Here is a 27,220-nt window from a genome sequence, read left to right as displayed (position 1 = left end):
TGGGGAGGCCAGAGCTCTTTGAAAGGCAGCGCCAAGCCGCCGCAGACTGGCCAATCTTTGCTCGGTTCCTCCCCGGGCTACCCCGAGCGGCGTTTCCTCCCACCAACGGGGCAAGCTGTGAGCGCGAAAGGCGCCACCGACTGGGCGCGGCTAGAAGTCTGAGTGACAGGGGGAGGTGTCCAACCCGCGGCGCGTGTGGGCGGCTGGCGGTGTGGGCGCGGCGTGTGCGGCAGGCTGAGCTGCACCGCAGCGCATACACTACAATGGCTGCTGGAAAGAGGGGAAAGCAAACAATTTCCAGGCCCGCCGCGTCCAGCCCGAAATATGGGGAAAAAATTACAGAAAAATCGGAGAACCCTGTAAAAGGCGGGAAGCGGGCGCTGAAGGGATGCTGAGGCTCCCGGGGTGAGTCTGCTGTGGGTTGGGGGTTCTGCAGCCGGGGTTCAGCAGAGAAATATTAGGGTTATTTAAATTCTGAAGGGGGAGGAGGAGGAGGAGGGACGCGAAGAGCAAAGCAACAGCAGCCGGAGCAGGGATGGGGAAGGTTTGCGCGGCTCCATCTCTCTTTTTAGTCCTTGAGCTTCTTGAGGGGGGTCTTTAATCCAGCCCGGGGAGGCACCCTAAAAGTAAGGCTCGCTTTCTCCAGCCTTGGCTGAGAGTTCTTCCCCGCTCTCTCTCTCCCCCCTTCTCCTTTGCCTCGGTCCGGGTTTCTTGGAACGGTGAAGAAGTGCCTCCCCTCCCCCGCGCGCGCTTGTTTTAGTAAGTGGGGAGTTTTGCAGAAACTTGGGAGAAAAGCCCCCCCCTCCCCAAACACACACTTCGTCTCTCTGTATGTGTGTGTCTTCTCCACCCCCTCCCTTCCCTGAGCGCCAGCGTCTGTGCTGTGAATATAGTGACAGCAGCGGTAGCAGCAGCAGCAGCAGCAGCGAGGAAAGGAGCGGAAGACATTAAGTTCGCGGTGCCCCAAAATGAGAGAAAATTAATGAAAATTCAGCCGTGTCGCCGAATCGGACACATTTTGCGTAGAAACGTTGCGAGGGGATTGGTCTTCCCGGACGGGGTGCCGGGGTGCCCGCAGACGAAGCTTTAGGGAGATCTGGAGTCACTTTGGGACATCCAGCGCCCTTCTCCCTCTTTTCATTGGACAAAAGTTTTTTTTTTGCTCCCCCCCCCCCTCCCTGCATAAAGAAGCGAAATTGCCTCCTTTTTGACTTCGGCGGATCCGGAGACTTTCTTTTCCTTTCTCGTGTGGGTTTGGAAGAGAAGCTTAGGAAGGCGAGCGAGGTTGAGGGTGGGCAGCATTGGGGAGCGGGGTTCGTTAACTGAAAGCAGGAGAGATCCGGAGAGGGAGCAGGGACAGCTTGTTGTCAGTATCATAAACAACCAAAATGGAGGGAGAACTGAGGCATATAACAAAATTAAAAATAGCTCGAAAATTCCTAAAAAAAATCCCCAAGTCGCCCGAGCTTCCGAATTGGCCCCTAAATGATCGCACTGAACCCGCACACCCTCGTGTTGAGTTTTTAATACTCTCGGAGAGCAAGGAGTTAAAATTGATGCCTATTTTTGTTGTTGATGATCGCTTTAGAAAGGCAAAAGCCCTTTTACAGCTCATTCCCGACACTGCGAGAACGTGAAAAACCCCTTTCTTCCTTGAATGGTGGCGGGAGGTGGGAATGCACGAGCTGCACAGTTTTGGGGCAATGTGGAGCTGATTGTGAAGAAGGTAACTGCTACATTTGCCAAACTTTGTACCTTCCTTTTCTTTGTCTGGGTGGTGGTGGTAGAAGCACAGATGGAAGAAAGAGGAGGTGGCGCGAAATGAATTACCTCGAGATTGCCTTTCTGTCTGTCTCCCAGTTAAGATGTAATGCAGTGTAAAAATGTAAACCTGTCCTGTCTATGGAATATCATTAGGATTGATTATGGGTCTCAGTGTTTGGGGTTCTTCTTTGTAAAGTGTATTCTATTTGTACAATGCGGAGTTAAAAGCAGCGTGCCTTAGAGTGAACTGGCAGAAAATCCTATAGTGAGGTTTTAGGAGAAAACCGGTGACTTGGTCTAGCATACTTCACTTGGTTTGCATTTTACAAAGCATGCAATCTATATTTTTCTTCAGATTTTAAAAACGATGCATTATTTGCACCATATTAAAGTTGATGTGAAAGTGCTGCTAATGTTGGTTTCCACGTGGGATCAGAGACAGAGCAGGGTATCTTAAAGAGACAGCTCCTCTTTTAGCTACCCTCACCTATGTCAGAGCTCCAGCTAAGGCAAGGCAGTTGTCCTGTATTTGCTAAAATGTAAAGCCATAAATCAAACTCGAAGAGAGACTGATCCCTTAAGCTGACAGAGTTGCACTAGTTCCAGTGTGATTTCTATGGATATTGATTGGATCTAAGTGTTTACTTGCTGTGAGGCTATAAGGTTGTATTGTTCAGTGGTTGAATTTAAATTAACTTGTGCTTCGGAAATTGATTTTGTAATAGTATGTGTAGAAACTGAAATAGTTCTGCAAGTTATAGCATTATAATTTCTTAGAATAACAAAGTTTCCTTTGTATTAATATAAATTCAGTTGAAGGCACGAGAGAGAGCTGATAATTAGACAATATTGGGGGAGGGATGTCAGTTAAAATGAAGTAAAAGTATGTCTATAATATTCAAACCTGGTCAAAATATATGGCTAGAGCACATAGGGGGACCTATCTGTGTGAAATTTTTACATATGCTTATGGTATCTCTGTTTTCATTGAAATACAATATAAAGTGAAAACACGTTACATTTTTAGAATATGTGGTTGATAGTCACCTAATAATTTGAAGTACCAGTGACTGTCTTTTCAGTGAATCATGTTAGTCTTCGTGATACAGAATTCACCATACATGTTTTAAAAGCTTCTAGCAATTTACCTGAAAAATATTGTAACAGCTCTCACCTTTCTCATGCATACATATCTAACATACTTGCTTTTACACAGTATAGATTATAAAGTGACTTCAGATAAGTATTCCTTCCAAAAGGGTTAACTGAACATTGAGATTAAAGCCATCAGTGTTATTTTGTATACCTGAACATCTGTTTTAGCATGTCTTTTATGTGAGCAACTGAAAGATGATAGTCTTGTGATCATATATGTCACTTCCTTGGAAAAATGTATTGATTGTAAACAATCTTGTGGCTTAATACCTTTGCACAAAAACACCAAATTTTCCAGTTATCTTTTTTTAATTTAATCATTGCAATTATTTTTAAAGAAAATATTAGTTCATTTGGGGAGGGATTAGTTTTTTTATGAAGATGCTATATAAACTGTTTGCTGAAGATTTACCTGTTTTTGCTATATGTTCTAATATTTCAAATACAATAAAAACTTTTAAGAAAAACAAACTTTCAAACAACTGATGCATACCACAAGTTTTAAGAATGTCACTTGAGTGACTAGGGTTTGTAGTACATAAGCAATTTTGAATTACCAAGTAAAGTCACTGCATTCATAAGTATATATAGTGGAATAAATAAGAAATAGATATGTAGTCTTCCATTCTTACCCTAAATACATGATACACTATGGCATTTATGGAACACGAATAGTAATGTTCAACATTGGCATTAGCCTTAATGCTGAGTTTTAAGCATGAATCTTTATTTCTCTAGAGTTCACATTAAATTGTATTTCCCAGAGGAACAAATAAAATTTATCTACCTTTCATAATAGAAATTATCTAAAAGAGATTTACAGACCTAGTATTTGAGTATAGTTTTATATGGAATACTGACATAATGATAAATTCATTGTTAAAAATGAATTGTTCTGAAAAATACAATTTGAACGTTATTTTCTTGCTGTTTTTTCAATGTTCTCCCTTTATAGAAAAGTTTAATAAAATAAAATTAGACTGTGTTGTTTAGCCCTAAATATATTTAAAGCTAAAAGAAAGTATTTGTTTCTAAAATACATTTTATTTCCTGACTTTTGTTTTACAACAGGTGAATTTCTACATCTTTTAAAATTGGATAGACCTCCAAGAACATAGATCTTTTACTACTAAGAACATACAATTTTTTCAAAGATAAAATAAAGTTTTAAGAAGTTATATTAATTATCAAATTCGTGTATTATGCTATAATGTTTGAAATTTCATACTTCAGTGCATTTTATTCTTCATGTTACTTTATGATTCAACCTTGTTTCACAAAAATTTTTAAATTTTAGTTAGGTAGTCATGCTTGATGCATTAATAATTCAATTATGATATTTAACCTCTTTCTAATATTTTATCAAAATTGTTTCATTCCACTGTAATTTTACTCTTTTGATATAGAGGTTTAAATTGCTCAGTTTCAGTCATTTATGTAAATTGTTTTATACTTAGAAAAGTTTTTGAAAGAGGCTTTAAATTGTGTACTTTACACTTAGAGGTTATCATTTGTATCTGATAAATTTAATTGTAATGGTTTTCACACATGTTGTTAAACTTTAAAGGGATACTGAATAATGTGTGAAAGTTTTATAGTATTTAAATCTTCAGTGAATCACACTAAAATGTGAAAATGTCTTAAGTGATGCCCTTCTGAAAGTAGATAGGATTAATAATTCCAGTAGATTTCAGCAGAAGGATTTAGTAACTATCTGAATGACAGGCTAATTACCTTTAACCAATTACTGTTTAAAAAGTGTTAGGGAACTGTGAGGATAAATGAAATATGCAAATGTAATTTGTACTTATCTGACACAGAATTTGTTTTAAAAAATTACATGACAGCAGCTAATGCTCTAAGTAAAAGATGCAAGAAACAAAAATTGTCTACATTTAAAGAAAGCAAGAAGCAGTTATAAAGTAGTTTTTTTTTCTTTGCAGTAAAGAGATATTTGCAGATAAATAGAAGAGTGTTTTTCTGAAAAACAGTAAAACTAATTTATCTTAGTTCTATGTATATTTAGTTGCTATTGGATAGCACAATCATATGTATAATGCATTAATATAATCTGATTATATTAGTGTCAATACAATAGTGTCTGTCCTATAACTGCACAACAATTAGATAACTAAAACTACAGTACTAAGGTACCCATAATATAACTTAATACTTTCAAATAATGAGGTAAATTTTTGAAAGACCTTTATCTTCAAACAACTAGCACAAATATAAAAATTACAATTCTTATCTATTTTAACAATTGCTTACTTCTGTATGTTACTGAAAAAATATATTATCAGAGTTTTTGTGAATGTGTGGAATTTGGGCAGCTTATTCATACTTTGTGAAAATTATAAAACTGATTACTATAAGTAGAAAAAAAAAGTTTTATTAACATTAAAAAGCTTTTTTAATCTGTTCCTAAATGAACTTCTCACCATGAAATTGTCTGTATTTGTATATTTTTGCTCCAGACCACTAAATACCCAAACAGTTTAGAGATACAATTTAAAGTGTGACATTTGTTGTAATTTTCAAAACAAAAATGTGAAGCAAGATATATATGAATGAGAATCAACGTCATTTCATATCTCTCTGAAAGGTTAGGGATATGCTCTTCTATTGGAACTAAATGAGCCAAGAGATTAGGGGAAAAAAGAAATAGGAACATGGAGGAAGATAATGGAAACATACTTTAAAGGGGGAAATGAAAAAAACAAAAAGAAAAAATGTTTGAAAAAGCTATTGTAATTATGTGTAGTGTGTGTACAGAATATCCCTGGGAATCAGATTAGAAGTATTTAGCAGACATTAGTTTTTAGGCAGTTGTCAGCTAAAATTAATTTTTAGAAGGCTAATATGATCCATGTACTGATGGAACTGGATCACTTTCCGTTTTAATAGATCTTTGTGTATTTTTCATCTCTTTTGAGAGGTTGAAAAAGATATCCTTTTTATGTTACATTATATGGGTATATATGTTGTATCTAATGGTATAATTCTGAATTCAGAATGCTGTTGTTAAAACATTTTTAATAAAAATAGCACACTAATTGATGACTAAGAGCTGAGTTGTAATTGGGAAAAAAAGATACATAGATGAAAATAATAATAGAATATTGTATGCTTCTGTTCTAAAATATTAGGGATACTTTTAGCTAAATTTAATTCTCTGACAAATCAGTTCTTAACATTTTCACAATTATTTGTATGACATGCTAAGATACAGTATTTTCTTATTGATGCTATATTTTAAAGTATATATTTTTGTTTGACACTTCAAAGGGAAGGAAATTTGCAACTTACATAGAATCACATTTGTTCAGAAAGAATTGAACATATATATATTATATATATATATATATAATTTCAAAGTTTTGTATCACTCAAAACTGATTCTGCTTAATAGAAATAGAATTTGATGTTTTCTTCCTGTCTTACATCCTCCTAACTATATGGAATACTTGTAGAACTATTTGTCATGAATGACATTTCAAATGTGGAAGTTACATATAAGTCTCTCCAAACACTGTTCTAGTGCAATGTTATTATTTATATATCCTTATTGTGTATACTTACTTACGGATGCGTGCTTCTTACTGGTTAATTTAACGGCTCAATTATTGATTTTCTCTTTTTAGTTTCTTCAGTTTCTTAGATAAAATGACTAATTTTCTTTTAATAATCTTACACAAAATATATTGAAATAATCTAACCTACAGTGTAAGGTATATAAAGTGTATTATGACAATAATTTATATTTTGCTCAGAACTAAGCAAAGTCTAAAGTACTGTGCACAACACAGTTTAAAAGGAAAATTCTGGGAAATATTTATAATGGAGTAATTTTATTTTCTTACATAAAAAATAGTCTGTAATAGATGAAATCTGTTTGCAATGGTTTTAACATGGTATCAACATTGAGAATTTCTTAATTATCCGAAGTTTCAGAGAATATCAGTACAAATTCTAGTTTTTTAAAAAAATTATAGACATTTCTTTGGTATTGTAATAAAGTTACGACGGTGCATTTGAAGAGAAACTTACATTTCAGTATCCATGATTTCATTATACTACAAGTTGCTTTTAATAACAAGAAGTTGAAATTGGAAGCAAACCATAAACCACAGTGAAATAGGCACCAATTCTAAGACTTAACTATCTGACGAACTGTATCTAAATCTTGTTCATTTTGCCTATATAAAAAATACATTTAGTAAAATGTATGTGTTTATATACATGAAACTAGTTCTAAAACAGTCCATAGTTTTAATTTGTTATTTTTACTTTTGGTTTTTGTGATATAGTAAATTAATAAGTTGAGAACAAAAAAATGCTATCTTGTACATCAACATGTTGTGGACAAAAAAAAAGTTTTGGGCTACAATTAATGAAAGCCTATGCCCAGCAAATATTTGCGTTTTAAAGGACCACAATAAACTTCAACACTGCAGTATATGATTTAGTTTATTTTATTTCTAGATGAATAAGTGTTTAAAAAAATACTCAAAACCCATAAAGCTTGCTCAGTTTATTTGTAACTGTTTTTCTTGTTTTTTATGTATGATGGCAGATAGCTTCTGGGGGAGTAAATGAATTTGTGGTAGATTCCAAAAATCTTTCAGTAGTAAAATACAAATTATATAACAAGAATTCAGGTTTATCAGTGTTTCAGATACTCGTTGAATAACAATACCTTTGCTTAGTATGATAAATAACATTCTGGATAGTATTAATGGGAATTTTGTGTGATAAATAGTTTTCATGTTTACTAAAGTGGTTATTAAACATTTTAGGAAACTCCTCTCTATCCAAGAAATTAAAACGATCTTTCAACTATCACATACATATATATTGCTTAGGTCTGAGATGAACAAACAAGTGCAGTGTCATATCATTCTAGTTTTTGCATAAGAGAGTGAACAGTCTGTATAAATAAAGTTTTTCTAAGACACAAGAGCTTTCTGATCTTGTGTCTTAATAGTTGAATCCCAAATTTCCTTGCTGATTTTTTTTTAAATGCCAAGGCATTTTCCTTTACTCTTTGAGCCTTTTTAACAACTGAAAATATAGCGTGGTAAATTGCAAAAATAATATAGTATTAGATAAAGTTAATACAGTACTATACGAAAATCTATATTCCATTTTAAAGTTCTGCATTTTTGCAATATTAATGTTAAATTAAATGTGAAACAGACATTTCCTGCAAGCTTTTGTAATTGATGTATTTATCAGTTTTAATGAAGAAAAACAAAATAATTGTATTTCTGAAAAATATATTGATACCATTTATAAAACAATAAATTGGTAATTTCTTTCAAAAATGCTATTTTATTTTGACCATGTGACTATGGGATTGTTGCAACAGTTGTGCATGTGAAAACCAGTCACTTTTTTAGTGCTGTTATAATTTTGCATGGTCATTAAATAAGTAGTTGTAAGCCCAGGACAACTTGTACTTCCACAGATAATGCTAATTCCAAAAGAATTCTCAACCGAGGATCTGGTCCTTTTCCCTGATAAATGACTATCAAGTATGAGAAGTTTAATATGTATGACAGTAATATAAACGGTTGCAATGTGATTGAAGAATTGTTAGTGTCCAAAGACTCCTATAATTGCTGCAAGTAAATATTATTTAATAATTTATATAGTATGTCATAATATTATAATTGTAATCTATGTTTCACTGCTTGGAATATTTTGTTTTAAATTATTCATATACATTGCTGTAATGATGATGATATGAAAGGAAAGGGAATTTATAATTAACACCTGCAAAAGCATTGGGGAGAGGGTGTGGGACACAGAGATAGTCTAGTTTGGGGTAGCTGTTATAGCAAGACTGTTTCCACATGCAGCAGTTTGTTTTTCTATATACAATTGCATAATCTACAAAAATGAAAACAAAGAATTCATTTGAGAAATATAATCATACTTTACCTATTAGTGCTTAATGGAATTAAACACTAATAGGTAAAGGCAACCCTCTCCATCTCATCTTAGTACAAGCCTCCAGGAATTACTGGGAAGAAAGCTCCAAGATAAATGATATCTACCCACAAATAAAGTTTATACCTAATATTACTGTATGGTAATAAAATAATTAGGATACAAATATTTTTTGAAAAAAGCCTTAACATTGAAGTGGGAAAAAATTTTCAGTAGGGTTTTCATTAGGTCTTTTCTTCCCAGCTGTAATTCATAGTATCAACAGGAACTTTTTTTAAAAAGTTGCTGTTATGTATGCAATTTTACACATTCAACGATCACAAATTAAAATTGGAGAATGGAGATATTAGTATCAAGAGTGAAGATACGAATGCAAGCATTACAATTTACTCTATGTTGAAGAATCATTTATGTCCTTTGCACAACAGTTATGCTGCATATGGATGTTTAGAATTCATGTCATTTATATATAGATTTCAAAATGTGGTGTTTTCAGAATTCAATTAGTTTGCATCTCTTTAAGAAAGAAGAAAACATGATGGGCTTTCTTCAATCATGTTTGTTTTTTAAAACAATAATGAAGCATGTTATTGTCTTTAAATTAAATATTAGAAGGTAAAAATTACAATGAAACCTCAATTTACTAAATCCTATGGAACAGGCCATGTATAATTTGTGTAATAAATATATAAAACACACAGATAATAAATGTTCTAAAAATTTATGGGTATGTGAATAATGGGAATCTTATCTTCCCAATTAGTCTACTAAAATGAAAATTATTAATAAAGTAGTTAAAGTCTTAGTGACTTTTGAAAAACAAAGACCTTTCCTGAAAGGATGAAGAAGCCATGTGTTTTGGAAGAATCATACAACTGCTTTGAAGGTTTCTGATTGTGTATGCATATGTAGACTCTTCTGTGAAGTCAGAGAACTGTTGCCTGTGCACACAGGAATACAACTAGAAAATTTTTTAATCAGCTGCACAAGCCTCCCAGATATTCAGCTGTGCCTCAATTTTATGCAAGGCAAGTGCTTTGCATAGCTTTATTTTATTCTAATATAAAATTACTAGTAACATAATATAGTAATTTTATAGTAATATTACAGATTATCTGTTCAGTGTGGTGGTAATCGCTCTGAAGTTATCAAAAGTAATACAGGAATAGCAGCCTTTGAACAAACTACAAAAATAGTTTTTGCTTCTGGTAATGTTTTAAACTGTTCATTTTTAGTATCTATCCACCATATGTAGACAAAACCACAAAATCAATGTAAGATCTGTCTCTAGTATTGTTAGTCATCCCTTTATCTTACATACAATTTGCATTGCTGCCTAGGATGGAATGAATAATCAAAATCATTTTTTTTTATTTATCAAATTTATATAACTGCCCATCTCACCAAAAGCAATTCTGGAAGCACACAACAAATAAGTGAAATCATATATAAAAAACTACAGATATAAAAGATACTAAAATCACATTAACAGTAAATATTATATGAGGTACAGACCTAGGCAAAGGAAATAAAAAATAGCCACCTCGGTGATTGAGCATCAGCTTATGAAGGGTAGAAGCAGGACCAAAAGTAAGTAGAATTTTAGAATTATAAAACAGTCTAGCTTTTTTCTTATGGCAGTCCAGTCATCTTGTGCCAAAATGCCTTAAATGCATAGGAAATGAATAGTAACTTCCAATAGAATAGTGTGAAGAACAGGATAATTTGTAGGCATCTAGAAAAACATGATAACGTGTTTCCTGATTTGGATTTTTAAAAAATCCTAAAATCTGGAATGAAACAGCAGGAAGAAGCAACTTCTGTGTGTCTGCAGTACATTGGAATGTTTCTCAATAATGATTCTGCCATACCTGAAAAAGATGTTGAAATAAAACATTTTTTTTATCCAGTACAGAAATAAGGCATACACCCCACCCCCCAACAAGTCTATTGTAGTGAATTATAGTCATTAAAGCTCTTTTAATAAGCCACCGAATAACAACACCTGCATGGTTGGATGCCTTTTGATAGTTTAAATTAGCTGCAAAAGATTTTTCAGTTTTGCTGCCAACTAAAAATATAGCTTTGGGAGAAATTGCTTTAGCAGAATGTTTGCTTTTGGAAAATTAATGTTTCTTTAAAATCTGTCAGGTTTCAAAAGCTCTCCCATTCTCACTTTGTGCATTGATAGATATTACAAATACCATGACTTTCCAGAATAATATAAAAAGAATGTGCCCTATAAGGACTACTGCTATTGCTTGAAGAAATAGGAAACACACCACACAGTATTGCTACTTTCATAAGAATGCGTCTGAGCAAATTAGATGTTGCTCTTTCATCTATCTTCAGCACATCAGACAAACTGTTAGCATCATATGTGAATCCAGGTGAAGGCTCTTTGTCCTCTACACTACAGTCCCAGCACTTAGATAGATATAGATAGATGCTCAGGATGACTGGAAAGATGAGAATGTCTTTTTCAACTTCCTGGATAGGTTGAAGAAAAGAGACTGCAGGCTGGAAGTGGCAACCTGAAGCTTGCATCCACCCATGGCTCAGAAGTGTTTGGAACAAGATAGTTGTCTAGCCAACTATCTTTCTATGTCATAAACAGCCAAGTAATGCTTCTTGCAAAATAGTTTGCAAAATGACTAAGCATATTGTCTGAACATTAGATTATGTTACCTATTGGACACTTTAAACTGTTCAACTATAAGCCATGAATATATATTAAAGTTTGCAGGAGACCAGAAATACTTTGTATTCAAACAATACCCACAAATAATTAGCAAGCTAGAGACATCATTGCTCTTGCCACATGCAGTAGGAGTACATTCTTAATTATTTTATAGTGAGATGGAATAATGTAGTGAATATGTTATAGTTTCTTTTAATTATTTTCAAAGACCGGATTCACACATTTTGCTAAGCTATAATAGGGATGATGTTTGATCATTTTGCTTAGCATATTATGTGATTCCAGGAATCAAGTTGGCTTGCTAAAAATTAACCATAAATGAATGACACTCTACCATTTTAGAAGTTCTGCATACCATGAAATTAAATTTGATGACAGTCTTAGGTTTTCATAGTTGCAGAAACCAATGGCTGCATCATCCATACTATCAAATAATTATAATTAGACATAAAAATGAACTCATACATGGACATAAAATTGTTGATCCCAATACATCAAATAGATGTATGAAATATATGAAGATTTGTCCTCTGTCCATAGTTGTGACAACTGTATCATTGTAAACTTATATGAGGTCCTATTTTAGAGAATTATCTTGTTTTCCTTCAGCCTTCCCTTTCCTGGTCACCAAGTTTTTACATATTCCAATAATAGTAATAAATATAGAATATATATAAAGTTTTACTTGTGATAGACATATTGGAGATATTTTAATACATGGAAAGGATAACATTGAATGTATGAGCTTGTGTGTCACCACACCATTATTTTGAAACCAGTATCTTAAGCTTCGATATATTGCTTGAGTGATATATCATGTTTGTTCATTTTTCATGCTTCTACAGTATGCTTTAACAAGAATTTCCAGAAGCAGCCTAGGGAAGAACTTTGGTGTTGCATCGAAAATTGAAGACCATAGACGACACACTCATTATCACAGGCTTCTTTCAGTAAAGTAATTTATGTGTCACATGGGAGGGTGGTGGAAGGAAGATAGTAGTTGTAATGTTACTTGATTTGTTATTTATGGTTTGGTGTAGTTCATTAGCCTAACGTGCACAGAAAAGAGATTGAGACTCACAGACCAAAACATATGCAAGGTATAGAACTTAACTGTAAGTGGACATAATGCAAAGTAAAATGCAGTGTACAGCATTTGAAGGTTTTACTGAATATCAGAGCTTAAAATGAGTATGCTTTTTCATGCAATAATACATTTCTAGGCACTTGTTTCGACAGTCAAACTTTTTGTACTCCTAAAATTAGTTGTTTTTCTAACCATGGACGTACATATTTCTTTTCCTAAACAAATACATCTAAACCTGCAATTTATATACATAATCTCATATCTGTCAGCTGAAAAGTGACTATTATTTAATGGTCATGAATGCAGCCCTGGAAACGTGGATTTGCTTCATTTTTAACACTTATTATATGCCATGAAAACACTGTCCTATATTTTCTTGTCTTGTCCAATGCAGTCCTGGACCTTCAGTTTTTTAATTAGTTATTTCCAAGTTTGATTTTTAGATTAACTGGTCATGTTTTGCATAGCAATATTTCATGCACTGAGTTGTGATAACATACATTATACAGTTGCTGCATAATGTTTCTCTAACTTTAAGATGCTTTGACATTAAGAGTTTACATGGTTGGTTTATTCAGCTACCGTACTTTCCTGAAAATGGTTTAAATAGAATGGCAAGTTATATGTTCATAAAATAAAGGTACTAAATAGGCTGCCATAACAGAATACAAATTGTGTTAAATATTTGTGTTGGATCATATGATATCTAGCTCCTTCTTTTTCTTTCTTTCTTTTCAGATCAGCAAAAATGGGAAGCAGTAGATTCTGGTTTACTTCTAGAAATGTCAGTGGAACTGGTTAAGACCAAAATCTGAAGGTTTATCTTCGTTGCCCATCACCAGGTGTGCACTGACAGAGGCTACCATAAAACTATTTTGAGTATGAACATCTTTTAAAATGGTATAATACATATATATATGGAAGTATTGTTTTGTAATATAGTTTTAAATAGTAATTGATACTTTATCATTCATTCTACAGTTATGAAAGAAGGAATGTGAATAATGTGTACTGAAGCTGAAAATAGACATTGCTCAATTTTTTTTCAGCTGGTCTTTGAGAAGTGTAATATTTGAGCAACAATATTAAATACTGTCTGCATTGCTCAGCCTGTACATCCACAATTGAATTAGCAATATTTGACAACTACAAATAATAAACTAGTGTTTTAATTATTTAGAAATTTACCCAAGGGATAACAGAACCAAAAGCAGCTGGGCTTCAAAACACTATGCGCATTGTTCATCATTTACATGAGAACTTTTCCAATAATCTTTTTCTGCGCTGTTCCTCATATATATTTTCTCAATCTCTATAAAAAAACCAACAACCTACTGCTTTCGAAAACCAATCATTTTCTGTGGTATTATTCAGTAATGTAATTTTAATGGAAGGTCAGTTTTCTCTTCAGATATTTTGTATGCGCATGCCTCTTTGGATCCGGGCCACCAAAATCCTTTTATTTTGTTTTTTAAAGAATCCATAATTGTGAATTTTATTATTACTTGAATCCACATAATTATTAATTAATTAATTCATAATCAATTAAGTTTAAAGCAGCAGGCAACAAGCACTATTTTCCTTTCTCTCGTGGATTGGATAAATGTATATCTTTTGGGGGTCACAGGCTGCATGATTTCAGATGGTGAGCCACATCCCGCCCATAGACTGTAGCTTACTGACCCCTGTTCTAGGGAAAGCATCTACAGTTTGCTGAATTGATTCAGGATTTTGTCTCCAGTGCAGGTAGACTTACCAGAAGCATGCAAATGAAACACTTGGTTTCCATATATTTTCATATATTTAAAATACAACTAGTCCTCAACTTACCATTCATTTAGCAATCATTCAAAGTTAGTAACAGTGCTGAAAAATAAGGCATACTTGCAATCATCACAATGTGCCTATAGTTACATGATCAAAATTTGGGACTTTGGCAACTGATGTGGATTTATGAAAGTTGCAACATCCCAGGGTCACATGATCAGCATTTGCAACCTTCTTAGTTGGCTTCCACCAAGCAAAGTCAGGGGGAGGGGACGGAGTTCGCTTAATGACGTGTGCTTCATACAACAGTGGTGTTCACTTAACTTCTAGGGAAAAACTGATCATAAAATTGGATGCAACTCACTTAACAACTGCCTCAATTAGCAACAGATGTTCACATCCCAATTGTGATTGTAAGTTGAGGACTATCTGTAAAATGCTTCCCTTTTTCATCTGAACCTGAGGCTCTTATTATGTACCATATTATTAATATTATGGAACCTATACTGCATAGTTCCAAGATGCAGTGAATGAGACACATATGTGTCCTGTGAACTTTTGTAGTTATTCTTAAGAAAATGAACATTTGTTGGTGTATGCTATGCACTGGAGAAAAGAAAGCAGACTTAAACCAATAGAGTCACTTCCCTATTAAGCCTTTGCAGGGTATGCTATAGACTGGATTGGTGAAAATCACTGTCCCCTTTTCTCCAACAAAACTCTGCTGAACCTTTAGTTGAAGCCAACTAATATAAACATAAAGGACAGGAGAGATGTAAGCAAGAAGAGTTTCATTTATTACCCTAAATTGTGTCTTCTAAAAAGTTTTTATCACAGTTGGGCTTGAAGATCAATATTATATATGGACAGGAAAATATGTTGGGGATAGCTAATGTAGGCAATGGGAATGCAGAGTCTGAGAAGCAAGGGTTCTGTTGACCATCACAACCTAAGTGCATTTATTTTTAAGAATTTGAAGATTAACTAATGGAAAAATAGTGAACAATACAAGATGTTATCCCTTCTTTCCTGCTCTTTCATTTTATTTTCTTTCTCCAGTTACTCACAGGTTTTTTAATGTTCTTTAATCATGATCATAATAGAAACTAGGGTGCTTTACACATCTTTATATACTTTATTAGTTAAATAGCCATTAGTATTAATAAAGAATAGTTACCAAGGCTAGCTTTTTTAAAAAAAAATCACTATGGTTGTATTGCTAATTTGAGGTAGAATTATAATTAAAAAATCAGTTTCTGAAATTCAGTCTAATTGAATTAAATGTTGAAATTTACAGAGCAACAACATATATACTAATAATATTAACTTTGGTAGTTTAAGATTAAACTTATTAATAATCAGTGATCTTAGAAATTAGGCTTTCTATTGATTTAAGACAGGTATCAGTTATATGATTGAAATGTTCAGTGTTCTTTCCTCCCTTAGCATATCAGTTATAATACTGAATTGTTTAAGATATGACCAAATTTGTGCTTGATAAATACAAATTGTATATCAAACTTTTTTTACCAATAAATAACCCCATCATCTTTACTTAAGTTTTTGGAATGACTTCCGACTTTTTTGCTGGCCAATTGTTAAGCAATCAAGAGTCTATTGTGGACCTGATTGTTTTTCTTCCTTGAATGCCATTTCTTCCTCATAATTTTTGGGTTACAAATAATTTATATTACTGTATAGCTGCAGTTTTATTAGTCATAGAATTAAAACACATTTATAATGTGTTATACTTGCAAAGTGATAAATAAAACTGATATAACCTCTTTAACTGCAATTAGAGTAAATCTGAAGGGTTAGTAATACCCATGAACTTAAAACTCAGTATTTCTGCCTACCTAAGACCAAATAAAATTATCTGTCCATACCTTAAAGCATTTCGCTAAAGTGTTGAATATTTGGATATTTGTGAGAACACCTAGCATAATTTGTGCCAACTATTTTTATAAAATTTGACTTTTAAAATAGGAGTTGCCAACCTTTTGGACCTCAGGGACCACCAAACTCATAATTTTAAACCCCGTGGACCATTAATATGAATTTTGACTAACGGTTGCTCTGTAGAGTCCCTGGGAAAATCCCCCAAAAAGCCTGCAGGAAAATTCCCCACCCTGTTTTCCTACCGATCGATCATTCTTTATTTGGGATCGCAGGATACCATCTCCAGCTCTGTTCTTGGGGATAGAGAGTCTTTGGGACCCTGCTCCAAGAGGCTGCGTAGGCAAAGACTCATTTCTGGCTGAGTTTGGGGGAGAGAAAGACTTCATGCAAGAGAGAAGCAGCAGAAGTCAGTTTTTCTCTCCCCCAAACTCAGCCAGAAACGAGTCTTTGCCTGCGCAGCCTCTTGGAGCAGGGTCCCAAAGACTCATTTCTGGCGGAGTTTGGGGGAGAGAAAGAAAGACCGCTGTTGCTTTCCTTGCGTGCAGCCAAAAGCAGAAGAAAGAAGCGGAAAGAAGCAGCTTGGTGGCCAGGCAAGGCGAGTGGGGAAAGTTCTCTCCCTATGCCCTTCCCCCCTCCCCTCACTACCTTGTATTGTTCACAATGCAAACAACGCAAGCCTTCTGTTCCCATGTGCCATGTGGGCAGAACAGCCTGGATTAATTGCTTTGGGAAGTACTTTCGGGGTGACATTTCTCTGCGGACCACCAAAATTTTCTAGAGGACCACCAGTGGTCCAGGGCCCACCAGTTGGCAACCACTACTTTAGAACACTTTTTCCTTAAAAATCATGTATATTTAAAAAGAATTACTTGCTGCAGTTACTTTCTACATTACTAAACAAAAAAGGCTATTATACAAAAAGAAGATACTTTACATTGATTGTATACTTTCTACATTGCAGTAGCAGCTTCTAGTAAAGACTTAATTTGGATCACATAGTAAATTAATCTAAGCCACTATAGAGAAAAACACTTTTTATTTCTGCCATACCTTTGCCTCTAAACATTTCTCTGAATATTTGAAAACCCTATTGAATAATATGGGATGGGTTATGATTTTCTTTTATGCCACATCCCACTTACCTTGTTCAAGAGGAAACCTGCTTTGCAAGGAGAAAAATGGGAATGATGAACTTACTAAATGCAAGTTTATTGTAGGATCTAAACCTGTGAATTAGTACACGTGGATATAACAAAACTCTATCCACTACAAAATCAGTGAGCGGCAAAAAAGAGACATAAATATTTAATCCCTACACTGTAGCACCATGTTCATACAAATGAAAGTTACATAAATTTTGATATCGAAAGGGAAGGAAGGGATTGAAAGGGGAAAAAAATCCATTACACTCCTTTAATTGAAATTTATGTTGAAGTATTCTAGTTGGATTCAATGTTATGTTTGTAGTAGAGACCCAAATAGACATAAAAGTTGGGGAACTCTTTAGCAACTAACAGAAAGCAAATACTGGATTAAAGATGTAGAGATCCTAAAGTTATTTTCTCAGCTACTCAAACATTCAGGAACACTGGTTAAAAATAAAAATGGGACTGTTGGAGCATCAGCAATTCAAATCAAAATTCAAAGTAACATTCAAAATAAAATGTCTACTGGTAACTAAGGAAGTAAATAGAAGTCCAAAGCTTGATTTACTGTTCTTGCCCAATTTAATAAGCATAACAACCCAAAGTATGGGTGTATATGTAATTCCTTACTTGTATAGTCCCTGGCTCCCTTCCTTTCCACTGAAGAAGTATTTGCAAGTTGAGATACCAACTTTCTTGTCTGCCTGGGCAATTTGCTGACCCAGATGATGGGCAGAGTTTAGTTTTACAGACCTAATAAGGATAATTTATCAGATGTTTCCTTTGCAGACTTCTTTCCAATCTCCCTTAGCCTTCTTCTTCAACCCCCACCTGCCCTTCTTTCAAAGCTACCTTTATGCTCTGAAACACTGCTGTTGGTTGCTCTCAAGGAAGTTGGTTTTTAACTTCTTTTTTCCCTAACTCAGGATTCACACAGCTCTTTTTGAGAGGCTTCTTAGGCTTCTAATCTAACATGGGGTAGGAAGGGACCAGCCATATTTGTTTCTTGATTTCTCTGATAACTTCTTGCCTGACTGGAGTAAGCCATATAACACAGAGGCAGTATCTTGACTATCAATTTTCTGGCTCTTAACACATCTTAGTGAATAATGGCCCTTCTGTTCTAAATAGCTAGCTTATTCTGCAAGTAACAGATTATAATATATAGATAAAAATGCATCCTTAAGAGAAAAAAAGGAAAAGAAAAAAAATCAGCAGTAAAAAATAAGATTCATTTTTTAAAATTGAAATTAATCAGGAAGAAAAATGTTAGGTTGATTTATGTTTTCTATAAGAAACTACCTTTTCAGAGAAGTAAAACAGGGTTTTGGGGACATTTTTAACATGTTTTTTGACATGGGTGTCAAACTCACCATGTCATGTTGCCATCACGTGACATTTTTGACATTTTTCTCATTCACGGAGCTGAGGTGGGCATGGCCTGTATATGACACATCTGGCCCTCAGGGTGCCAGTTTGACACCCCTGTTTTAAGATATCAGACATTTTAAAAATTGACTAGCCAATTAGAAGGATTATACAAAATATATCAAATTCTGTAAACAAACTAGGCCTTACTCATCTTATTATGGCATCTTCTATGCTTATATTTGTCTTTTCTGAACCTACATCTATCAGTTATTCCAATCTCTCTCTCTGAGCTTGCTATCTGTGATCCCATTTTAATTTTACCTATCTTAGGGTGATAAAAAAATTAAAGCAATTGCACAGTACGTCTAATATTAATACTTAGGTTTAGATAATTTGTGTATAATATATTTAAATAATTAGCTAGTAAATATTAGGCCATTTTCATATGTTAAAACATTGCACGGAAAAATTTATTTATCACTTCAGAATATACCTGGAGGATCTGCATCTGTGAATATTCTCATAATATTTTTAAAAGTCTTTATAAGGATAAGATATTAAAGAAGGAGCTTTGTTAAACTTTTTCTGATCTGCAAATAATAAGAATGGTTTGGATTGCCTGTTCTGCTTTTATTTTTATATAAAGTTTGGGGTTTTTTTCTATTTCTTAAAGATAGTTGCTTTTATTTAAGACTATTCTAATTCTCTTGAAAACCATATAGGAAGAAGAGAGATGTAAAAATAAAATTAATAATATAAACATGAGACCGTTCAAACATGCAGACCTTCCTTCTATTCTGTAGTATTACTTCCATATTGCTGTATTCTATAGCATTCATTTTTTACAATGCTATGATTCAGACAACAATCCTTTGAAAGTATATATTAGCCAACCTGAATTTTGATGCTACATTTTCATAAAACATAAATTAGTTCAAAAACATATAAAGTATGAGGTACTTCAGAGTACATGTGGATCTGTCCATCCTGAGCAGTGAATTTTGAGCTATAATAAATAGTCTAAAAAGCGCCTACATATATTACATTAGACCAGCTGAACCTAATTTTATATATGCTTTAATCAAAAGCATCACATAGCAAGTAACTTCAAAATTAAGTGTAGTTACAAATAGTTGTTTCTTATTTTTTTTTCCAGTCCCCTTTTGCTTTCTTTAACGACCACATGAAACTTGAGAAGCCATCTAAAGCTAAATCATTTAGTGGAGTTGGGCAGTTCCCAAGTGTCCAACAAGAAGGCCTGGTTTAGGCTGCGATGGCCACTGTCATTCCTGGTGATTTGTCAGAAGTAAGAGATACCCAGAAAGTCCCTTCAGGGAAACGTAAGCGTGGTGAATCCAAACCAAGAAAAAACTTTCCTTGCCAACTGTGTGACAAGGCCTTTAACAGTGTTGAGAAATTAAAGGTTCACTCATACTCTCACACAGGAGAGAGGCCCTACAAGTGCACACAACAAGACTGCACCAAGGCCTTTGTTTCTAAGTACAAATTACTAAGGTATTAAACTCTATTTATTTTTCAGATTATATTATGTGTTGGCCATTTTAATATATGTGTACACTTCAGCTGAGAGGAAATGTTAATTTAGACATCAAATTGTACAATTATAAACCACTACTTAATATTATAAACAAATATAAATATTGTGTGTGTGTGTGTGTGTTTTTGAAGAGAAAAGTTTAAACTTGTTACAAAGAAGTGAATGGACTGAGCACTTTGGGTATGGCTATAAGAAGTAATGTTACATAATAAATTGTTAATGTAACTTAAAATTATCAAAGTATCAGTTGAACGAATTAGCTTATAATTTGTGTTGCTACATTTTAGTATGATATGTATTGTCTGAAGTGACATGTGTAATTTCTTTCAAAAATATTTAGTATTTAGGTATCGTAAAAATGAGAATATGTACCTGGTCAAAATAAATACTTACAGAATATATCTGTGTTTAAAGGCATATGGCTACTCATTCTCCTGAGAAAACCCACAAGTGTAATTATTGTGAGAAAATGTTTCATCGAAAAGATCATCTAAAGAATCACCTACATACACATAATCCCAATAAAGAGGCCTTTAAGTGTGAAGAATGTGGAAAAAACTACAATACGAAGCTTGGATTTAAGCGTCACCTGGCTTTGCATGCTGCAACAAGCGGCGATCTCAACTGTAAAGTATGTTTGCAGACATTTGAAAGCACAGGGGTGCTGCTGGAACACCTAAAAACTCATGCAGGAAAATCATCAGGTGGAGTGAAGGAGAAAAAACACCAGTGTGAACATTGTGATCGACGGTTTTACACCCGAAAGGATGTCCGAAGACACATGGTTGTACACACTGGAAGAAAGGACTTCCTCTGTCAGTATTGTGCACAGAGATTTGGCCGGAAGGATCACCTAACACGGCATATGAAGAAGAGTCATAATCAAGAACTTTTGAAGGTCAAAACAGAGCCAATGGACCTTCTTGACCCATTTACTTGCAATGTTTCTGTGCCTATAAAGGATGAGCTGCTTCCAGTGATGTCTTTATCTTCCACTGAACTGACATCAAAGCCATTTACAAACACTCTACAATTAAACCTATATAACACACAACTTCAGTCCATGCAGAGTTCAACATCTGCACACCAAATGGTTGCCACATCATTACCTTTAGGAATGCCTTGTCCAATAGATATGGAATCAATCCACCCTTCCCACCAGCTTTCTTTAAAATATCCACTCAGTTCTACCTCATATACAGTTTCTATGACTGAGAAAGACCAGCCATTAAAAGGGGAAATGGAAAGTTACTTAATGGAACTGCAAAGTGGTATGCCTTCTTCATCCCAAGATTCTCAGGCATCATCATCTAAGTTAGGATTGGATCCTCAAGTAGGTCCACTAGATGATGGATCTGGAGATGTTTCTCTTTCCAAAAGTTCTGTTTCTATAAGTGAACCTCTAAGCAACCCATCACTGGACTTCTCTCAGTTATTCAATTTTATACCAGTAAATGGACCTCCTTTTAATCCTTCTGTTTCTGTGGGAAATCTTGGAATGAGTTATTCACAAGAGGAGGCACACTCATCTATGACTCAGCTTCCTCCACAGGCACAAGACCTTCAAGACCCTGGTAATGGTATTAGTCTTGGGTCTCTTCACTCATTGTCTGCAGCTTTCACTAGCAGTCTAAACACAACCACAACTCTACCACGTTTTCATCAAGCGTTCCAATAAGATGAGAAAATGGCCTTGTGACAAATCTGTAGAAATGCCTTAGATGACTTTAAATACTGTAGTGCCTATGTCATTTACCATTGTAAATCTACTTTTGTACAGTACCAGTCTCATTAAGCCAGTATAAGATTCAAATTGACTTTTAAAATAGTTTGAATGTGTTTGTTCATAGTTGTTTACTCTGGTTGTTAAAACAATCTGTATCTTCACTGCCAATAGATCCACAAATTTTAAAAAGTTTATGGAAAAAATATTTCCAGAACATTATGGATCTTTTGTTTTAAAGCTTCATTGAGATTTTATAATTTTTATGATAATTAAATGTGACTCTTCTGATAATTTTAAGAAAGAACAAAACATTAAAAATTTAATTTCATGAAAAATTTATAAAACAATTGAAACAATGATTTATAAATGAGTACATTTGTTACCAGTGTGAAAAATTGTTCAGCTTTTTACATGTAGATTTTTTGGAAGGTCTGAAGGACCTATTATTTTTCTTAAATAATTTCACAATTAGGGGTGTAAATGTATTTCTTCATTTAAGTGCAATTACAAGAAGAATGATTTGGCAAAAATAGTATGCCTTATTGGCAACTCTAAATAGAGACAAAATTAAGAGCTTGCATTGAAATATACATATTTTTGTTTCATCATTCTGTAAATATCTCATTTCTTATTCTCATTTAAAAGATAAGTCTGCCAAAAGGTTTCATGTTGTTGATTTCAATTTGAAGTTAGAAAATGAATGTAAATTCACAAATATACTTTTTCCATAATTACATTGGAGCTAATCACTTTTGAGTTGTATTTCATGACATATATTGTCCCCTGTGCAAGATCTTTGATGGTAAGCTTCCTTACTATACACCTGGGTATTTGGCTAGTGATTTTTTTTTTTCAATGCCAAGAATTTAAAACAGGACTCTCAGGAGTGAAGTAAAAGCATATTGCTTATGCCACTTTTACTTAATATTCAAGGTATTTAGAAAAACTAATAGCAAAACAGCTATTCATGCTGTATGTCAAATTGCTATTCCTTTTCAAAACACATTCTTATATCCCCAGTAACCAAAAGAAAGAAAAACTGTGATATAAAAATGGAAAATGTACTTTTGCTGTAATTTGGAAACATATCCACTGATACCTTTAGACTTTTAAGTCATGTAATTATCTCTATTCATTAGTGTGGTTAAATACATGAGTAGTTAAAGGAAATATATTTAGCAGAAACAAAGTTGCTCCCATTAAGGAGCTTTGGCTCCTAATATTTGTATCATAAGTTCCTACTTTATTGTAGGAGCAATATGCAGGTATGATTTTACTATTTTATACTGATGTATTTAAATTTTATTACTGAATAGTAACTTTTTATAAGTGTTTTGTTCCAAAGGCATTAAAATAAGGATGTATTAATAAGGAAAAGACCTTTTCAAATTTTGTAAGCTGCTCCAATATGCTGTGAGAATACTTTCTCAAAGTAGTCATTAGCTCTGCTGCATGATTGCTTCATTTAGTTTCTATGAAACAGATTGCTAAAATGTATCTTAAATGGAATGATTTGTTCAATATTGCTTTTTGGGCTTTTTAGCACCATTATTTTAATCCCAGGGTGGGGGTATTTCAGAAAGGAAATATTTTCAAAGGACTCGTATTCTACAAGAAATGTAAATGTCCTTATGTGCCTTTTTTGTAGATGGTGATTACTTTCAACCCTTAAAAACAGAATTGGCTTTAGCTTCATTGTCTTGATCCCAGTTTTTTTCATTACTCGTAATTATTTGTGTTCCTAGGAAAATACTGTCATTAGACAGTTAATTGAAAACAATTTCACTCATTAAAGAAGTGAAATGAACCAATTTTAACCTATCAGTTTTTCATATTTACCACTACATTACTTATAATTTTTGACAGGGTTGGTATGTATAAAGCATGTTATAACAATATTATCTGTTTCAGTATTAGTTGCTGGTCACCTTGTTTTTTAAAAAAGATATGAACTAGTTTTTTCAGTAATCCTTGATCCATGTTAAAAGTCCATATTGTTATGACAGCTCTTTCAGGTTCTGGAATGGGATTAATTAGAGAACAGGTGCATTTCAAATTAGCAATAGAATTTCAGACAAGATATTGAACCTCATTCAGTTAGTACTTTGGTAAATGGCTACATCTTGTGTGACTGCCACTGAAGATGTATGAATATATGGAAGCAGAATGACAGTGTGGGCGTTATTTACACACTAGTGCTTTATGACTATAAGTTAAGCAGAGACATTGTTTGGAAACTTTAAAATGTCAGTTTTAAAGCCTATTTTATAATTACCAGGTTAACTCTTAAGAATGAAGTGTTGTGTGTGCTGGCTGCTCATACACCACACTTTGTATGCTACGGATTTAAAAATATTATATATATATACATATATATATATATAAAATTTGCTTATGTTTTATTAGTAGTGAATTGTGGAATAGAGTGATTTATTCATTTGACAGTAGAGGTTTTCAAAAACCATATACTGACTAAAACATGAGCCAGACCTGATTGCTTTATTAAGCTAATAATGAATGTTAAGAGTACATATTTTCAGGATTTTACCTAGTGAGCTCTATATGTATTTTACGCTCTGTGTGTGTGTGTGTGTGTGTTTTAAACTAAAGCTCGATCAATTTCTGTGTTACACATAATACAAGATATAGCACTTTCAAAATAAAAATATAAAACTTATAAAAAATTCTTGCAGGTTATGCTTTCTGCTTTTTTAAAAAATATTACTTTTTCAAGTGCCATTAGATGACATATGCAGGCCTTTGATATAATGCTTTGGGTACAATATGGTAAACAGTGTAACTATTAATAGGTACATCATAAAGTATTCTTTTTTATCAATTTGCTCTATTGCACAGAACTAGAGTGTCTTTTTAAAGAGTTTTACAGTAGATTCCTAGGTTTACACTTTTCAACAATATCTTTTAATGCCATTTAATATCAGTCCAGTAAATGGAGTGGTTAACCATATTTAACTGTATACATAGAACTTGGAGGTTGCAGTCATGTGCCCACAATTGTTAGCGGAATCCCATACAATTAAATGGGAATGACATTAAGCACAGGGTTTTAGACTTAACAGCTCAGCCCTGTAAATTTTATTTGGAATACCTTTTAAGTTTAGTGAAATATATTCTATGCATTATTCATAGAAGTGAAATTTTCAGAATGTTAATAAACAGAATTTCAAAGTGTGATAATCCTGCCACGCAGTGCTGTTGTTGAAATTTAACACAGGCTGATCTTACAGCTATTAATATATAAAAAAAGGATGAAGCTCTTAATTATATGTCTCATACACTGGTTGATCAGATTAAAATAATGTGCCTCTGAATACAAAGATCTCTACATTTACATTAGATGTAAATGAATGAGCTGTCTATCAACATCATATCGGTATACAGTAAGTTAACCACCCATTTGAAATTAGAGATCATTTAATGTAAGTCATGTTGATTAACATACCCTTCACCTTTATAAAGGTGCCCACATGTTGAAAGTCCTTGATTTTCAATAAATATTTGACCCTAATTAACACAGAACTATTGTTAACTGTATGCAAAGATTTTTTCAGTATCTGCATCAGTGGTACAATTGAACCAGAATGAATGTTTATCTTCTCAGAAACACTCCTACAAATATATTATAGTGGATCATGCTGCTAATATAACTTAGGATACAACTCCTCTCATGGTGCTACAGATTTCCCTGTCTCATTTAGACTGATGTATTTTTATCCATAGAGAAAGGCCTATACTAGATTTATAGATGTATATTTTTATACTGTGACTTAATATGTCATTAATGAATATTGTATACCACAATTTTTTCATACACACTTTCAAAAAGTAGAAACTTGGACATATATGCCCAAATAAACCTATCATCCAAACTAAAATGAATGGGGCTTTTAATATGGTGTGAAGTGAAGAACATACTTGTTTATAAAAGCTCTTAAATATTGACAGACTGGGAATTAACATAAAAAGGATGACATCTGAAACAAGCCTGGATTGCTGAAATTATATTTTTAGATAGTGAGAAATGTTTGAACTTGTGTGCTAAAAAGTTTGAGTGATAACAGATTTTGAGTCAAAATAGAAAAATGCATTCCAGACTGAATATGTGTATTTCATTTAAAATTACTATCCTGTGATATGGAAATTTGTGTTGCTTATCATGTATATGTACTTTACAATGTATTCACAAACTACTGTTGTATTTGTATAAAATATAGACAAAAGATTGCATATATATTTTTGTGTATAAGCTCTGTAAAATAGCTATCACATTATGAAGCTGCAGCAGAAATTCATTTTAGACATTCATATCCAAAGAAACAGACTATTTATTGTCCACATACCCTGATAAAAATATAACTTGCTGCTATTAAACAATAGTGCTGCAGCTTCTTGCGGCCTACAGTGTTATGTTTGCTGTACAAAAAAGTATGTGAACTCCACAAAATATCAATAAAACTACAAATGGTTTTAGTTATGTACAAGATACGCCTGGATTTAAGCTGCTGTATGTTGTTTATCTGTTTGTTGGGGTAACAATGTCTTTGAGCTACGTTTTAAATTTGTGGATAATTGTCAATTTTACTATTTGACAGAAGAATGTTAAATAGCAAAAACTGCATCATTTGGCCCGAGAATAAGGGAAACTGCTGGGTAAAATGCATACTCCACATTCAGAAATTCCTGTATGTGAGAGAAAAAAGTCCCCATGCTGCATTTTAGAACACCTTACAGATTATCCTGGATTTTTATTTTGTTTTGTTTTTTGGCCTTTGAATCGGTTTTTAATTCCTGGAGATTGCCTGGACTAGTCACTGCAGTATTCTTGGCAAGGTTTTAAGAAATGGCTTGCCATGGCTGCTTCCTTGAGCTGAGAGAAAGTGTGTAGCCCAAGGTCACCAGCTTTGTGCCAAAGGCGTGACTGGAATTCACAGTCTCTTGAGTTCATAGCCTGATGTTTTAACCTCTATACCAAACTGGCTGTGCTGTTGTTTGCCCACCTCAAAATGCTTTGACTTTCCTCCCATGATTCCAAAACACAAAACTTTATAAAACTTTATAAGAGAATATGCAG

At 33.7% G+C, this 27,220-nt stretch overlaps 1 protein-coding gene across 4 annotated transcripts; it reads left to right on the top strand.

Moving 5' to 3' along the window:
- Positions 1-181: 181 nt before the first annotated feature.
- On the top strand, positions 182-23,494 carry PLAG1 (PLAG1 zinc finger). 4 transcript variants are annotated; one of them, XM_087931271.1, is made up of 4 exons: positions 182-405; positions 13,401-13,504; positions 20,001-20,359; positions 20,817-23,153. In XM_087931271.1, exons 3-4 carry the CDS (start codon positions 20,118-20,120, stop codon positions 22,078-22,080), a joined length of 1,506 nt encoding a protein of 501 aa, XP_087787397.1. In that variant the 5' UTR covers positions 182-405; positions 13,401-13,504; positions 20,001-20,117; the 3' UTR covers positions 22,081-23,153. The 4 variants fall into 4 exon arrangements, with proteins under 4 accessions (XP_087787397.1, XP_026561972.1, XP_026561973.1 ...); XM_026706187.2 differs by having other exon boundaries at positions 210-405; positions 13,401-13,562; positions 20,817-23,189; XM_026706188.2 differs by lacking the exon at positions 20,001-20,359 and having other exon boundaries at positions 218-405; positions 13,401-13,562.
- Positions 23,495-27,220: the final 3,726 nt, after the last annotated feature.

This window comes from Pseudonaja textilis, chromosome 3 (assembly GCF_049901715.1).
Source record: "Pseudonaja textilis isolate UNSWEBS1 chromosome 3, rPseTex1.2, whole genome shotgun sequence".
Classification (NCBI taxonomy): Eukaryota; Metazoa; Chordata; class Lepidosauria; order Squamata; family Elapidae; genus Pseudonaja; species Pseudonaja textilis.
Note: the sequence above shows the minus strand (reverse complement) of the source record. Positions and strands in the feature narration are given on the sequence as shown.

Coding starts and splice junctions, on each gene's coding strand:
- PLAG1 (XM_026706187.2), top strand. CDS start 20,118: ATGGCCACTGTCATTCCTGGTGATTTGTCAGAAGTAAGAGATACCCAG. Junction 20,360..20,816: donor TCTAAGTACAAATTACTAAG/GTATTAAACTCT, acceptor CTGTGTTTAAAG/GCATATGGCTACTCATTCTC.